Below are 17450 nucleotides of genomic sequence, written 5' to 3'. Positions count from 1 at the left end.
ATTACTCTTAATTTAGAAGACATGTCATAAAGGATTGTTTGGGGCCACCAATATTCTCACCCTCTGAACAGTGCATGTTTAACATGGTTGGCTATAATTAGAGATACAGTGGAGTCATGAAACAGCTTCTCTGAGCCTCTTTCTAGCACATCAGAGGTCTGCTTTGTTCTCTTCCACTTGTTTGCCTACCATGCAAATGGTTGGGATGCATATTAATAATATTAAAGGTCTCCTATTTATGTAGTGCTTTCAATAAATTGCAAAATTTCATAATTACACAAGTCACATTATGTCCTTAAAACACAGCTGTGACATCTTGCTATGCTGGTGAACAGTGACTGTAGTGGGGTGGGGGGGCGGTCTTGGTGAGGCAGGGAGCCTGGTAAACATAGTGTTCTTCATGTAATTGTAGATTAATGATAGCAAAAATAAAATTTTTTTAAAAATTGTAAAAAAAACCCCACAGCTGTGAGGTATACAGGACAATTGTTATTCTCAAGTATAAAGGAAGCAAGGTTCCAAGAGACTGTCACTTGCACATGGCTACTACATTACTGTGTGGCTAGTAGATGGCACAGTGTGGCCTAGGAGCTAGGTCATCTGACCAGCAGCTCTATTTCTGTGTTACACACGTATTGACTGTAAGCACATGGCTGGGAGTTGAATGAGAGAAAAGGTAGAGTGTGAACACTGATACATCCTGTCTCACTTTTTCCCTTCAGGCCTGGGTACACAGGTCACATCATAAAAATCTGGAAATGAATCCCTGCGACTTCCTTTTATGGCCCTCTAGAAATGCTGCAAAATACAATGCAATAAAAAGAAAATATCTAGTGATGTCATATGCTTCTTAACTCAAAGAAGAATAAAGTGGGATATACAAACGTCTCCTTAAAAAACAGCTTCTAAGCCAGTTGAGATCTGGCAAGAAAACTGGAGTATGACAGACAATGTTTCAAAACAAATTGCATTTTCTCATGAAGCCATTATGCACCGAGCTACAACTATTCTTTAAGGATTTTTCTCATACTAAATTTTTAATGTTTTTTTTTTGTTTGTGGGCCTCAAAGATCCTTTATTTTCTATTTGGTAAAAATGTTTTGAAGCACTCAGATAAACACATAAATAATAAAATTACAGTTAATGTGAAAATTAATTATTATTAATAATTATACCAGAAAAAATAATGACAATTGTATCAATTAATGTAAAAGATTCCACCGTAAATTTACCAAGCTCTCTTCAAAAGGTGCACAGTCTCCAAATCCAATAAAAGCTTGGTTTATCCTGGTGTTTAGATGAGTAAAGTTCATCCTTTTAGTACTGCAGAAATAAAAGTAATTCTGAGGGTGTTCCTGAATTTTAAATACAACACAAAAAGCTTGTATGCTGATTAATATCCATCACACGTTATATATCCATCAATGCTCCTCAAGTAATTTGGAATATTATTCATAAATGTCATCTATTGTTATCCTGGTCTTGCTTTGCACAGAATTTAGCACTTGCTTTGCCACCTAACGCCTGTAATTTCCTGCAAGTGATCCTGTGCAGCAGACACAGGCACAGGTGGAGGCAGGAGAAATACAGCACTCTACAAGGCTGTTTTTCCACACCAGCCAGGATGACATTCTGGAAGGACTATTGGGGGGATAGACGTGGTGCCTTGGCCAAGACCACATAGCGGGATGCCCCAGGCACACAGTTGACTGTTCTGAAGGAGGTTGAGCCAGAGCCTCTGCAGAGACTACTGATACTATTTAAGAAAATAAAAAATCTCCCTGCTTTCCCTGCACTAGAGATAGAGTTGCAGACAGAAGCATCCAGTAGAAATGGTGTAAGGAGGACACATTTATTTCCCACTCCTCTTGTTTCTATATTTAGGGTCTAGAATAATTCTCCTCTCTCCCCAACCCTCTGTGAACTATTTCCTATAGTAGAAGGAATAATTCACCTGTTAGATGATTGGGAAGGGAAACTGAGTATGTTCCGTTCAGCCCTTTCTTCTTAGGGAGCCAGCTCTCTGGCCAGCTGTTCCTGTCTGATCTCAGCCCTGGGGCAGAAAACCTAACTTTGGTGGGAAGCCCCAAATCACTGTCTAATCCCGCTTAATTCTGGGAGCACCAGTTTTAGCAAACACACCTGTCATCAGATCTAAGGCCAAATTCACAAACTTGACTTTTTAGTTACAGTGACAGCTTGATCTCCGCAAATCTGATCCCAAAAGTTTACCTTTGCATGAGTTTCAAACTCAACTGGGTCAGGACATTTGCTCCTAGATACAGCAATAAGTACATTATTTTTAATCTAACAGAATTTTGTTTTAAATTAGCATTTAATTTCCAAACTATGTGTTTATTATCTATAAGTCTATATACACTTAAACATAAAAGCCCTAGCACTTCGCAACTCAAGTTCATAGCACTGATTATTACCTGCAAAAAACTTGGTAATTTCCAATATGTTGACATGTTTTTACAAATACATAAAGTAATGACATATTCAAAGGGAGAAATGGAGTGTTTCAGCGTAACACAAATGCTTATGTCACTACAGAACACCTCCAATTGGAATTACCTGAGGCTGAGAATCCATGGACAGGAAAGATGAACAAGCATTAACTATCTGTAGAAAACAAAAATGCTAGTTACATCTTGGAAATATACAGAAAATGGAAAGCAGACTTTACAAAGTTACTTGTGTAACATTAATTGAAGTTCTATGACAGTTCAGGATTCTGAAGTTTCTTAGGCCTTCTAAGGAAGTCCTGGAATTGAGATTTCCCTAAGATTCCCACCCCCAGCCACAGGGTATCCATCCCCAAAATAGTTGAAAGGAATCATCAGTGAGTATAAAGATGTTTCAAACACTCAGGGGAAAAACTTGGGGTATTATTCAGCCTGAGATATGTGGGTGGTGATTAAAGTATGGCCTCAAACTTAAGGAGCATCCTCTTATCATGTGGTTCTCTGTTACACATAAATCCAATCACATCACCTACATTAACATGATAACAGCATACATATCATGATAACATGATAACAGCTAAATGATAAATCATGTGATAAATAGCATACAGTAAAGCTACACAATCCACTGGTTCTCTACCAAGGAGCCAGCATTAGAAAAGGGGTCTATATTACAATGAAGGTTTGAGCTACAGATGACAACTAGCTGTCCTCAGCCTTTATCCTAAAGTGAAAACTTGAAAGGCTTTAAGCTGTAGTATAAGAGATTTATATTAATCATTAAAACACTGTGCTGAGAAATTAAGCACTAAGCTGGATGTTTGGAGTTGTTCATGGTATTTATTTCTTTTTATGGTGGCCTTTTTAAATGGGACCAGAAAAAAACAGAATGGATTCTCATTTGTCTGGATGATTTATTTAAGTTGAATTTTGTTGATGGCATACATCTCAGGGGCCCCCTTCTAGTCGCAGAATTCTTTGTTGATAAGTTTAGTTTAATTTCCATTCTCACACCAAATTGAAGGGCAGAAGCCATGCTCTTTAATCACAATTTCTGAAGCTCCTTATAACTTCCAAGTTGCATATGTACTAAAATACCTGACTCTCTAATTTAGAGAATAATGAAGGTATACAATATTATAGAAAAGCATAAATTGATGTCTCTCCTTTTTTTATCCTCACAGAATTTGTCATCTTCTCTATATACCACAAATATTTGGGGAATTGTTCTACTTGTCCCCTGTGTCCACCTACCTGCTCCCTCTTCCATGCCATAAAACCCAGAAACATGGATACAAAGACACACACACACACATACAGAGTGATAAAGTTCTTGAGGGCAGGGGTTTTACCATACCTAACTTGCCCAGAGTAAGTTGTTCAATAAAATTTTTTTTTAAAGGGGAAAGAGAAACTGTATTGTTGAAGTTTCTTTTAGGTAAATTATTTTATCATGCTGCACAGTGATTCTCAAGTATAACTTTAAATTAAGATCTTTATAGAAGCTACTTTTTCAGAAATATTTTTTACAGTACATTGAGGAAATTTTAAAAACCCCTACATAGAGTCTATGCTGGGTACTTTTTTATGAATTAAAGCCTGGAAAAAAAATCATGTTAATTTTATGTCTTTTCTACATTTTGTGTGGAATATTGAGTGCAATAATACCATTATCCTATGTTTTTATTGCACTTTACAAATTTTCACATCTTGTTCATGATCATTAGAACAATATTATGAATCAAGTAAATGGGTTTCTCGTTCATTAAATGAGAAAACTGAGGCCAGATTGGTTACATGACTTGCCCAGAGGAAGTGGTAGATGTCGGTCAACAATTCCAGGCTTTTAGTCTTACTGCAAAGCGTGTAAGGAAAAGAATGCAAGCCCAAGGAAGCCCCAGAGCAGCTTTGACTTAGGAAAAAAAGTACAGTTGATGCTTGAAATGTACAGGGGTAAGGGGCTCCCATTCCCCACTCAGTTGAACATTTGTGAATAACTTTTGACTCCCCCTTAACTTAACTACTAATAGTCTTCTCTGAACTGGAAGCCTTACCAATAACATAAGCATTCAATTAACACTTTCTGGAATGTTATATGTATTATATATTCTTGAAATAAAGTAAGCTGAAGAAAAGTAAATGTTTTGTTCAAACAGACACAAATCTTCAAAAAATTTTCCAATGTATTTGTTGAAAAAAATTCATTTATAGGTGGACTGATGCCTTTCAAATCTGTGTTGTTCAGGATCAACTATATTTAAATGCAGATCAGTAATTAATTGGTAGTAGAACAAGTGACTCAGGCTAAGTTTTATCAGAAAAACATGCAGAAGTAGTATTTGTGAATTAGTGGAAGCATGCACTTAAGTCTAAATTGAAGTTAAATTTCCAGACTGAGATATATTAGTTTTCATATACTAATTTGGCCATATACTAATTTCATATACTAATAACTTTCCAATCAAATATTGTCCCTGTAGTTGAAGAAGTTTCAGGCTGGAAAGAAGAGCAATTTTGGGATGAAATAGGAAAAGTTTACTGTGAGTTTATTTTCACTAGTGAAAGCTATTTAGCCTTAGGGTCATTTCCATCTTCAGCAATCCCTTTAACATATCATGTAAGACTGGCTTAATGGTAGCAAATTCTTCCAACTTTTATTTATCTGGAAATTGTTTAATCCCTGCTTCAAATCAAATTGATAATTTTGCCAGGTAGAGGATTCTTGGTTGGAGGTCCTTTCGTTTCAGTACATTAAATATATCATGCCTCTCCCTTCTGGCCTATAGAGTTTCTGTTGAGAAGTTTGCTGACAGCCTGATGGGTTTCCTTTGTAAGTAATCTTTTTTCTCTCTCTGACTGCTTTCTCTCTATGACACTCTCTCTTATCCTCGATCTTTGCCATTTTAATTATTATATGTCTTAGTGTTGTCTTCCTGGGGTTCCTTTTGTTAGGGGATCTCTGTATTTCCAAGACTTGAATGTCTATTTCCTTCCCCAGATTGGGGCAGTTTTCAACAATTATTTCCTTAAAGAGACTTTCTATCCCTTTGTCTTTCTCTTCTCCTTCTGGTATCCCTATTATGTGAATATTGCTTCATTTGGTTTGGTCACATAGCTCTCTTATTATTCTTTCATTCCTAGAGATCCTTTTTTCTCTGTTCCTCAGCTTCTTTTGTTTTCCTGTTTTCTAATTTCTATTTCATTTACTGTCTCCTCTACATGACCTAATCTCCTTTTAAATCCCTCCATTGCATGTTTCATTTCAGATCATGTATTCTTCAGCTGTATGGCTTTTTCAGATTATTTACCTCTTTGTTGAAGTCCTCCCTGAGATCCTGAATATTTTTCTATAACCATGAGCATGTTTATGACTTTCATTTTGAAATCTTTATCAAGAAGATTGGTGATCTCTGTTTCATTTAGCCCTCTTTCTGGGGTTCTGTCTTGTAGTTTTGATTGAACCAAATTCCTCTGCCCGCTCATTTTGTCAGAAATTCTGTGTTCCACCCTTTGTATTAGATGTCTCTGCTATGCTTTCTGGTCTAAAGAGTAATAGCTTTATGAAGAAGGTGTGCTGTGCTAACCAGAAGCTCAAGATTCTTTACTCTCTAGTGCCTGGTTGTATTTTGCAGGGGCCCCAGTTGTCGGCAGGGGCCCCAGTTGTTGGCATGGTTGGGATGCCTTTCTGTCTGGCTTCTGTAGTGATCTAAGTCTGGGTGGAAAGTTTGCTTGAGCTGCGCTACCTTTGTGATCAGCTCAAGAATCTCTGCTGAGCTGGCTGTGGGCAGGGCTGTCCTCTTCCTGGCCCTTTTCTATGTGGTCCTCTCTTCTTTCTCAGGTAGGGGGTCTATTCTGTAGTCTTCAGGTCCTTTTCAGGTCTAGTTGAATTTGCTGTATTTTCCTCTTTTATCTCATTAAATATCCTTTAATTAAATTGCACTGAACTTGTGGAGAAAAAAATAAAGCCAAAAAAAAAATACCCTTTTAAGCTCTGAATTGTGACCAGTACTTAATATATCATCTCCAAATGTTACCTAGTTTGCTCTACTGGGGAAGGAAGAAGTGGTTCCTTCTGAAATTTTTGTGGCACTTAGGTATCTGAACACATTACATGCTCAAGGGGCAAGCTGTCCACCCACAGACCAAGTTTCCCATCTGTGTGGGGTGGTAGTGTCCAAGAACAACTGGCCCTTGAACCTCAGAGCTAGCTAATTAAGGCATCAACATTGTTTGAATAAAAACATCAGAATAATCAAAAGCACCAATTAATCAAATTAGGAGAAAATTGCAAAGCTTTTCAGTCTTTGTTCTCCTTTCTTTAAAAGGCACACCAACATTGCTCACCCACTTTCCATTGGGGTAAACATTTGTTCATTTCACTCAGTTTATGGCCCTAATGGTTTTAAGTGCCACTAATTGCTTTTGAGAACTCTGTAGAATCCATTGATGATTCTGTTTGAAAATGATTAGGTCTCTGTATATGGTTTGAAAATACATGTTTCTAGTGTCTGAATAGCTCTATAATTTTTAAAACCTCAGCAGAAAACTTAACTATATGTTCTTAGCATCTTAGCTTCTTTGAATATATTTTTCCATAAAAAAAATGTGTAGTTCTTTTACAACTCTATTTTTGAGTTTTTTCCAGCATTATCATCTAAAATATTTTTTCACAGATAATTTCAAGTTAAAATAGATGCTTTATTGATATTAATATCTGTTGTCTAAATTATTCTTCATCTTGTTCATATATTTCTAGCATGTATTTTCATATACCAAGGCAGAGACTTGGTATATTCATGGTCTATGAATATAGAATTTCTAGAGTTGGAGATACCTATGGAGTTGGAGATGGTATTTATTTCTATGCTATTGAATTTTGTTTAGTACTTGACTTGTACCTTCTATCTTCTTCTACTTATTTTGTTAGTGATGGCTTAGGAACAAATGGTATTCTCCTCACCTAATAGCTCAAAGCTCACTATCATCACTGGGCTTTATTTATTTATTCTTTTATATTTCCATTTCCTACTACTATTCCATATTTCTATAGGTAACTCTAGTAATGTGTTTGATGTATCCTGGTTGTTTATGGTCTTGTAAAATCTGCCATGTTTGGTGTGTATATATAGTATTTTCTTACTTTTTCACTTAGTACTCTACTTTGAGATATGTCCATGTTACTAAGCATATCTAGTATGTTGCTTCTAACTGCTATAGAATATAATATGCACCCATCACATGTTGCCTACCCAGTGATGGACAGCTGGGCTCCCTCCAATTCTTACCTTTATAAGCAAAACTATAACCAACCTCCTTGTATCTATCTTCTACTTAAGGATCTGTAGGAGATCATTTTTGGGCTGTATACTCAGAGAGGGAATGTTAGATCATGGGATGTTTAGGTGGCTTTCTAGATGGCTCAATCAGCTAACACACTCAATAACAATGCATAAGGGTTTATACTCCCTATAACCTTCCAAACACTTGCCATTATCTAGATTTCATCTTTTTTTTTTTTCCAGTCTAATGGGTAGAAAGTGATACTTTGTTGTTGCCTAAATTTTCACCTCATTGTTACTAATGAATTTGAGGATTTCTTTAGATGCCTATTGGCCTTTTAAATTTCCTCTTTGTAAGTTACCTGTTCTATCCTTTGAGTATTTTTCTCTGGATTCCTATCTTCATCCAGTTGGTTGGACAGAGCCTTAAAATTACCTCCTATCAGTGTTAGTCATTGTCAATGTTTTCTTTCAAAGGCTTTACCTTTTTCAGTGGAGTCTTTGTTGAAAGAAATCTTTTATTTTTAATATTTACCTCATCATATTTTGGCCTCATGGTTTATATTTGAAATTTTATTTAGGAAGTCTTTTCCTCTTCCTAACTCAGAAAGATAACTTCCTAAAAGAAAAGACATTTTCTATTAACTCTGTAATTTACCCTTTATATTTAGATCTTTAATCCACCTGGAGCTCCCCTTTGTATGGAGTGTTAGCTTTATTTTTCTCCATACAGTCAGCAAATTTCTCAGCCCCCATTTGCCGATCTATCCTTTTCCCTCCAAATTTTAGTGTTAATTTTATTGTAAGTTAAGTTTATGTGTTTGTGTATTTCTACCTTAGGTTGGGTTCTCCCGGAAACAGATCTTGAGATAAGGATGTGGATATATATATAGATTATTTGGGAGATGACCCAAGAAACACTAATAGAAGATTGGAGAAGTAAAACAGAGAAGAGGAGGAATCCAATAAAGGGCTTGTTATCAAGCAGATTACCACTGGGGGATGATTTCTGTCTGGGGAACTCTGAGAGCCAGTGCAGAATACATTTCAGAGTTATCCCAACTGAGGGAGAGGCAGCTAAGATATTCTATCCACCAACTCCCTTGGATCACCAATTGAGGGCTGTTGGCAGTGATGGGGGCATTTTCTCCCAGGCACTTCTGGTCTGCCCTGAGCACGGGCCAACCAGGCAGAGTCACAGGTGCTTGTAATTAGAAACAGTGAGTTTGGAGTGACCTGGAATAGTGAACAACAAAGGGATATGACAGGGCACTGACAGTATCTGCTAAACTCTCCAAGCTCTAGTCTCTGTTCGTTTGTCTGTTCTTGTACCATTTCCACACCTTTTTTATTACTACAGTTTTACAGAATCTGGTAGGAAAATTTCTTATTTTATATAAAGACAAGTTCTTTATGTGTAAAATTTCCTTAGCTATTTGTAGACCTTTATTTTAAATTGACCATGTCAATTTTAAGTTAAATTTATACAGTAAAAAAAAAAACCTAAATGGAATTCTGATTGGGATTACATTGATTTTATGGAATTTACATTGACTAATCTGGGGAGAACTGATATTTTTATTACATTAAATTAATTGTTCCATTCAAGAGCAAAGACTGTCTCTCTGTGTATTCGTGCCACCTTCTATTTCCTTTATTAAAATTTAAAACTTTTCCATAAAGCTATTAAGTACTTGTGGTTAGGTTAATTCCTAAATACTTATATAATTTTTGTTATCACTGTGAATGATATAATATTTTAAACTCTATTTCCATGGAATTTTTTTAGTGAAAAGAAATGTTATTGATTCTTGTATAGTGGTATTATATCCAAAAGTATTCTGAATTCTCACCTTAGCTCTAGCAGTTTAAGAGCATGGAATTTATTAATGTAATTCATCACAATTATAGATTAGAGGAGAAAAGACGTATTGTTGATCTCAATATTGATGCAGATAAAGAATCTGAATTCACATTTTATTTAGGATTAGCAAAACTCTTAGCAACATAGGAAAAGAGAAATTCCTTAACTAGGTAAACATTATATAACAAAATTCTACAGTAAATTATTTGTTTATAGAGAAGACTTAAATACATTTACTGTAACAAAGTACTGGAGGCTGCAGCCAATGATATGAGGAAAGAAGAAAAATGTTTCTTCAGTTCTTATTGTATTACTATTATACCTTTTTGGCATCAGATACTTTACTGGGAATTTATCCACTTCATCTAAGTTTTTGAAATTATTACCATATAGCTGTCTATAATACTTTTTTTGGGGTAACAGCTTATTGATATATTATAATTCATATACTATACAATTCACCCATTTAAAGTGTACAGCTCTTGGGCTTTTTGTGTTATTTACAGAGTTGTGCAGCCATCACGAGTCAGTTGTCCATAACACTTATTTAAAACATTTTAAAATCTCTATTTTTCTTGGTGGTCTACCCTTCTTTCAGTCTGTATATTTAACTTTTCTCTCTGCCTTTTTAAATAAGTACTGCCAGTGCTATTAACATTGTGAAAGAACAAACATACGGTTTTGTTAAGTGTTAATTTGTTCTCTCCCTCTCCCTTTTAAAAATTTATTTCTGTCTTTATTATTATTAGTTACTTCATTCTTCTTTCTTTGAGTTTTTCCTATTCTTCTTTCCCCCACATATAGTTGCTTAGCTTGTTTTAAACTTTTTTCCCCAATAAATATTCATGAAGCTAAAACTTCTAACTGCTGTTTCAGCTGTTACAAATTTTGCATACAAATTGACTTATAATATTTTGTCACTCAGTTCTACGTATTTTGTAATTTCCTTTTTAGCCTAGGGTTATGTACCAAAATGCTATCTATTTTCCAAACAGATGGGATATTTAAGTTATGTTTTTATAATTAATTTCTAATTTTACTGCATTATGATTTGAAAAAGATTTAAAATGGATCCTTTTTAACTTATGGAAACTTTCTTTGTATTCTAACACATGGTCTACTCTTTTTTTAAATGTTCCAATTATACTCAAAAAGAATGTATATAGAATTTAGTGGAGCTTTTAAAAATATTTCTAATAGCTCAAACTTATTAATTGTATGACTAGGTCTTTAATTTATTTACTTCTGTGTTACTTGCTTTAACTCTCAGTTTTGAAAGAGGTTTATTAAAATCTCCAACTACAAATATTCATTTATTTATTTTTCCCTGGAGTTCTATCAACTGTTAAACAAATTTTGAGGTTGTTTTGTTAATATATTTTAATGATGGTTGTATTTTTTGCTCTATTGTTTTTCCCAGCATGTAAGATCCTTTATCTATTATGATGGTTTATTTATTTGACTTCTATTTTATCACGTAGTAAAACCACTACTCCAATTTTCTTGCTCTTCATAATTGCCTGGTACATCATTTTCCATTCCTTTATGCTTAGCCTTTTTTTTCATTCTCTGTTTGAAGTGTGAGTCTTATAGACAACATGTTGTTGGATCTTCTTTTAAAAACCAATCTGAGAATCCCTTTTTTTAGGTGATGTATTTCAACACATTCATATTTATTATAATTATTATTAGGACTTCTTTCTGCCATCTTACTTTACCATTTACCATATTTTTTATTTTCATCTTTTCTTCATTTAATAAAAATGATAATTCCAAATATTATGATTTCAGAACATTAGTAAAATCATAGTTTTCTCAAGGCTCAGGTATATTATTTTATTTTACCATGATAATTTCAAAGAAGGTAAAGTTTCCATTGATTTGGGTAAGATAATTCTTTACCTCACTCCACAACTGCAGTTCTTGTTCAGGCCATAATCCTTGAGGTAATACTGGAGCACCTAAAAATAAAGTTATACTCAACATGTTAATTTTATAGTATTCCTTCTAAAATACATATTTATAAATAATTCATTTTTGGATATTTCTCATTTTTCAGTGTACATCACTACCTTCCTATTTCAACTATATATTTTAGTGTTTGGCTTAGTATAAGGAAAATAATTATTAAATAAACCTTAATAACATTAAAAAGATATTACTCTCAAGAATGAATTACTTACATATCTACACAAAAACTTGTACATGAATGTGTATAGCAGCATAATTTCTAAATACCCTAAAGTAGAAGTAATCATCTAGTAAATAAACAAAATGTGGTATATTCACACAATGGAATACTATTCAGCCATGAAAAGGAATGAACTATTGATACATGCTACACAAAGCTGAACCACGGACATTTTATGCTAATATTATATTATGCTAAGCCTTTTTTTGTTTTCTGTTTGATGTGTGACTCTTATAGACAACATATTCCTGGATCTTTTCTTAAAATCCAATCTGAGAATCCATGTCTTTTAGAAATATATGCATTTAATATTATATTGGTGAAATATTATATAAATACTACTATATTTATATTATCAACTTCAATGTAATTATTACCTGTTTTTATATGTATACATTAATCTTTACTAAAAGCAAGAAAACATCCTGTAGTAAAAGACTGTAAATTTTCCTATGATTTCAAGTGCAGCAAAATCAAAAAACCTTAAAAAGTAGTCTCAAAGAAGATAACTTTTAAAAAATAACAAGATAGCACATACTAACACTGACTGAGCGTTTACTTGATGCCAGGCATGAACTATGCTAAGCATTTAAATGTATTATGTCCTTTAGCCTTCACACCAACCTTTTAAGAGAGCTATTATACTTATTCCCATTTTTTAGGATAAGGAAACTGAAAGAAAGATTTAGTAATCTCAAAGCACTGAACTAGATACAAAACAAAGGCAGAATTCAAACTAGGTCTGGCTAATTCTAAATCCTGGCACGTAATTTTTTTCCTAAATCTACCACTTTTCAGTCAAGTCCTGCCTTGAGTTCACGCTGTTATTGAAGTATGGTGGTCTTAATAGTAATTAACCACATATTCTGTGGTACTAAGCATTAGAAGTAACTTACAGGAGTCATGTAGTCCCTCATAGAGAATTGGTTTACTTCAGAAACTGACTGAAACTGCTTTCATGGGATAGCTATTAAAGATGGGTAAACAATCTTACATACTTCTCAATTATACTTCTCACCCTCTTGCAATGTATATGCCAAAGTCGCTGTTGTTTGTTGGATGTTACTCTGCGCTAAATCTGTTTTTGCGAAGGGATAAAGCTGTGCTTCTCAAATTTTCATACACAACACTTGCTGATCTTCCTAATGAGATTCTAATTCAAGCCGGCAGGGACAAACCCAAGAACCTGCATTTCTAGCATGCTCCCTAGAGAAAGTGATACTGCTGGACCACTAATAACACAGAATGGCAGGGGGAGGGAGCAGTGCACTGTAGAAAGAAATGGGGGATGTCTCTTATTTGACAAACTAAGTAACTCAAACAAACATTTTAGGTCTAAGCTTCTTTTAACAACTGAAAATTTCCAAAGGGGCAATCTGAATGTTCCATGAAAAAATCTGAAAGGCCATAGGCCCATTCCTTGTAAGTTAAATGCACTACTTACCTACTGAATAGTGAACAACTCTGAAAAATAGGCAAGTAAAAGGAAGAGAAAAGATGGCAGTATTGGAAAAGAAACAGGCCAAAAACCAATGCAGAGAAAAATATGAAAGAATTCCACTCTGGATTCAGTCTTCACCTGCATGTACTTCTGATTTCTCCACTCATTATAGCATTGTTAATCTGTTTGACAAGGCATTCCTGTTTGAAGACTTTTATATTCTCTGTACTCCTGACCCTCTCGTACCCTCCAGTACAAGTGCTTAGCCCCCACCCCAGATGGCCTCACCACAACAGCCATGGGCATTCACCTCCTTCCATGTCCCCAAGCTTACACAGGCAACACGGAAACCACCATTACGTATACCTTAGTCCCAGGCTCTTACACAATCAAAATGGGGTACTTTGTGGCTCTTACACAAAACATGTAAACATAGCCTCAGGGTGAAAAGGTGAAAGAAGGCAAAGCTTTAAAATGCTTGTAATTTATAGAAAACCACTTATATCTTCTGACCAAACCCAGACATAAGGGGGAACTTTTTTCCTCTTTGTCTATTTGTTAACCAAAGTTGATGTGATTTTCCACCCACAATGTCACAGATGGAGGTTTCATACGATCAAATAGCAGTACTAGTTACTTCCTGAAATATTGTCAGAGGTCTTTGATATCACAAAAACTGCATTCTTCATGATCCCTGTCAAGATATTTATACTTCAATACTATCTAGTAAAGTGAAATTTTTACTCTTATACCAAAATATATACACTTAATCTAACTAACTGATGCAAATAATATGGACAGACAACTCTTTACATCAGTAAATGCACCGTGTGTAAGAGAAAGAAAAACAGACTTTTCAAAATTGGGATATAATTGACATACAACATTATAGTAGTTTCAGGTGTACAGCATAATGATTTTATATTGGTATATATTGCAAAATGATCACCAGGACAAATCCAGTTAACATCTGTCACCATACATAGTTACAGAAATTGTTTTCTTGTGAAGAGGACTTTAAAGATTTACTCTTTACAACTTTCAAATATGCAATACAGTATTATTAGCTACAATCGCCATGCTGTGCATTATATTCCTATGACCTAACTTTTTTTATAACTGTAAGTTTGTACTTTTTGACTTCCTTCACCCATTTCACCCACTCCCCACCCTCTGCCTCTGTCAACCACCAGTCTGTTTTCTGAATCCACGAGCTTGGTTTTTTGTTTTGAGATACCACATATAAGTGATTTTCATACAGTATTTGTCTTTCTCTGAAAAACAGACTTGGTTATTCTAAAAGAGGTGCCAATTTTCTTTTCTCATTGCTAATACTTAACTAGAATAGGCTCTGGAAGTGGGAAATCATACCACTGACTGAATTTTAAGAATTATTCAATGAATACGGGCCTGATTAGGAAAAGACGCTTCTTAATTTAGTCTTGGGCACTTGATAATTCATTGTCACAGGCCAAATTAAATGGCAATTTTTTTACAGACATCCAAAATGTTCTCCTCTCTTAGGAAATTTCCTTCTTTATTTTAATAATGTTCTCGGAACAGTAAAATGTTTATCCCCCAAATCTGCAGTTGGCTCTGCACCTTCTATCTGTTGCATGCTCTGGTGAACTCATTTTTGCCAAGGATGCTGCAAATGTTGACTCTGTTTCACTGTCCTCTGGCTTTGTGACATTTATTTTGTTGTTTTTAGATACATGCAGTTGTATCTTGCATAATGATTAATCTTGGTAGATCATCTACCAGTTTTGTTTATGTATGTCACGTTTCCCCACCAGTGGCTTCTTTAGGAACTCTAACACATTTTTAGAGAGTTAAGATGTTTTTTAATATCAAGAGCAGGTCTAAATGGGAAAATAGACCCAAAAGAGTAGTTTCGGGGTCTCTACGGTGAAACAGGCATCTCACCCCTTTGCTTAGGAAATACTGGGGATGTTTATGAGATGATTGGCCAGTAGATACACTCTTCTGGAAATAATACCCAGACTTGTCTTTTTTAGGCTGCTGCCTCCCATAGTTTCTATTCAATCACCAGCAACCTGAAAATTTCCCCAATTCCCCTCCAAAACCACTGATATCCCACGATGTGACAATCACTAAGCATATAGCATGTAACATGCATGGAGAGCACAATTGCTTTACAGAGAAAGAGCTACCTTTAAAACTATGATTATCTGCTTCCTTAATAAGGCAAAGATGGCAATCCTAACCCAAATTTAAAATTAAAAAAGATTAACCTGACTTTGCACACGTTATGTTGTATCCTGCTGCCTCTGTGATGGAGGGTTATATCTTCTAGCTTCTGACTACTTAGATTTCATAGCCAGATGACCTTGTTTTTCAAGTAGGGGGGGTCCCCCTCCCCCACCATCTCCTATGCCTCAAGGAAAAAAAATAAAAACAATGAAAGGGCAGCAATAAAAATAAACACACTGGAAAAGAACAATGGTTGTTTCCCCCAAGGTCCCTCGGTTGTGGTTTCAGGTCCCCAGGGTTCTGAACAGGATTAAACAGTCTGCCCACCAAAACGGCACTGCCAGAACAGGGGGAAACTAAGAGAACCTGCGACGAAGATAGAAAATTCACCGTCTTGGCAGGGCAGTGGCTGGCCATGGAGGAGCCCCTGGTTCAGGGCTGGGAAATGGAGAAAGGTCTCCACAGGGTACCTGGAGAGATAACCTTTAGGGAATGGGGAAGTGATCTCCCTACTGGAACATGTAGCTTTCTCCTCCACCTCCCAAGTTTCAGACCTTCTTCCTGACCCTGCTTTTGCTTTTCGCTCTCTTTCTCTCTAAGCCAAACTCAGGAAGCCCTTTGTGTTACCAAAGCGCATCTGCCTTCACTGACTTCGGCTGTAGCACCGACTGAAAGCCCGGCTTGCACACTTGCCTCTCCAGTTCTGGAGGATGAAAGAGCCTCCACTGCAGTCCTCAGCTGGCACAGAGCGCACTCTTTGCCCCTTCTACACGGCTGCGGGGATGAGGCCCGCGTCTCCGCTCTGGGTTATCTGAAGCGGAGCGGGGCTCACTCCCGGAGGAAGCTGAACACCCTCCAAGTTTGCCTCGCATCCTCAGGTGAACTATCAAACTATAGTTTTGCTTCAACCATCCATTCCTCCAGTAATTGCAATTAAAGAGAAAGCATTCTAATTTTAACTCGCGTTTCCCACGGGCCACGGAGGCAGCCCGTCCCGAGTCTGATGGAGCCCGGCAAGGTTCCACTCGTTGGGTGCCTGGGGTTTTGGGGCGGGCCACTGTCACCTTCCCGGCTGGCTGCCCTGGGGCGGCGATCCGCGCCGGTGGTCAAGCGCGACGATCTAGGAAGCCCCGCAGCCCGAGGGGAAGGGAGTCCCAGAAGCCTCCCGAGGAGGCGAGAAAGGGAGGGAAGGGGGCGCGGCGAGCGCGCCGAGGCCGAAGCGAGAGAAGCGGCGGGGCGGGCCGCGGGCCGGCTCACCTCGGCAGGCGCCCGCGCAGCAGGCCAGCAGCAGGAGAAGCAGCGGGCGCGGCGCGGGGCGGCAGCTCGCTGCGCGCGGCATCCCGGCGCCTGCGGGCGGCTCGGGCCTCGGCCCCGTGCGTTGCGCCGGGTGGCGGTGCCTCTGCGAACCTGGCTCGCGGCTCTCGGGGCTCCGCAGCTGAACAGCCCGCCCCGCGCGCCGCCAACTTTTAAATCTCGCGAACACGTGGGTTGAGGCGGCGCGGGCCCCGCGCGCGTCACCTCGCGCCGCCCGCACCTCCTGGCGTCACCGCGACCCCCTGCCCGCCCCCGTCCAGCCGCGGGGCCCCTCGCCCCCTACCAGGGTTCTGACTCAGGGCACCGCGCACCTTCGCCGACCCGCCGCAGCGGAGAGAGAGGAGAATGGGGTTCCAGCACAGCCGTGTAGAAGCCGTGGAAGGATCTAGAGTGAGCCGGTGGCGGAGATGGCAGCCCGGGCGGCCTGGAGAGGCTGGGGTCCGCGTTTCTAAAGTTGGTAGTGGCGACTCTCTCATTCCCGGCGTCGGCCTGGGACGCCCCTTCTTCCCCTCGGGGCAAACCTCTGCCCTGCCCGCCCGTTGGTGTTCCTCTCCCAGAGCCTCCGCAGCACCTGCCGAAGCGCTCGGTTCTGTGCAGTCGTTCGTCCCCATCCCCAGTAAAGCCCGGTGCAGATTACAGCAGTACTGGTTCAGTGGAGACGTTTATGTACCCCAGATTC

The 17450-nt window shown here is 37.8% G+C and overlaps 1 protein-coding gene across 1 annotated transcript in view; it reads right to left on the bottom strand.

Annotated features, from left to right (window-relative positions):
- The window catches only part of NMU (neuromedin U), a 28898-nt gene extending 11516 nt beyond the window's left edge, over positions 1 to 17382 (bottom strand). The window contains exons 1-4 of the mRNA XM_037018693.2: positions 17083 to 17382; positions 16715 to 16991; positions 11514 to 11572; positions 2578 to 2625 (exon numbers count right to left, since the gene is read on the bottom strand). Coding sequence (XP_036874588.2) covers positions 2578 to 2625; positions 11514 to 11572; positions 16715 to 16991; positions 17083 to 17382 — 684 coding nt within the window. The remainder of the gene's footprint in view (positions 1 to 2577; positions 2626 to 11513; positions 11573 to 16714; positions 16992 to 17082) is intronic.
- Between the last annotated feature and the right edge of the window lie 68 nt (positions 17383 to 17450).

This window comes from Manis javanica, chromosome 5, assembly GCF_040802235.1.
Source record: "Manis javanica isolate MJ-LG chromosome 5, MJ_LKY, whole genome shotgun sequence".
NCBI classification, from domain to species: Eukaryota; Metazoa; Chordata; class Mammalia; order Pholidota; family Manidae; genus Manis; species Manis javanica.
Note: the sequence above shows the minus strand (reverse complement) of the source record. Positions and strands in the feature narration are given on the sequence as shown.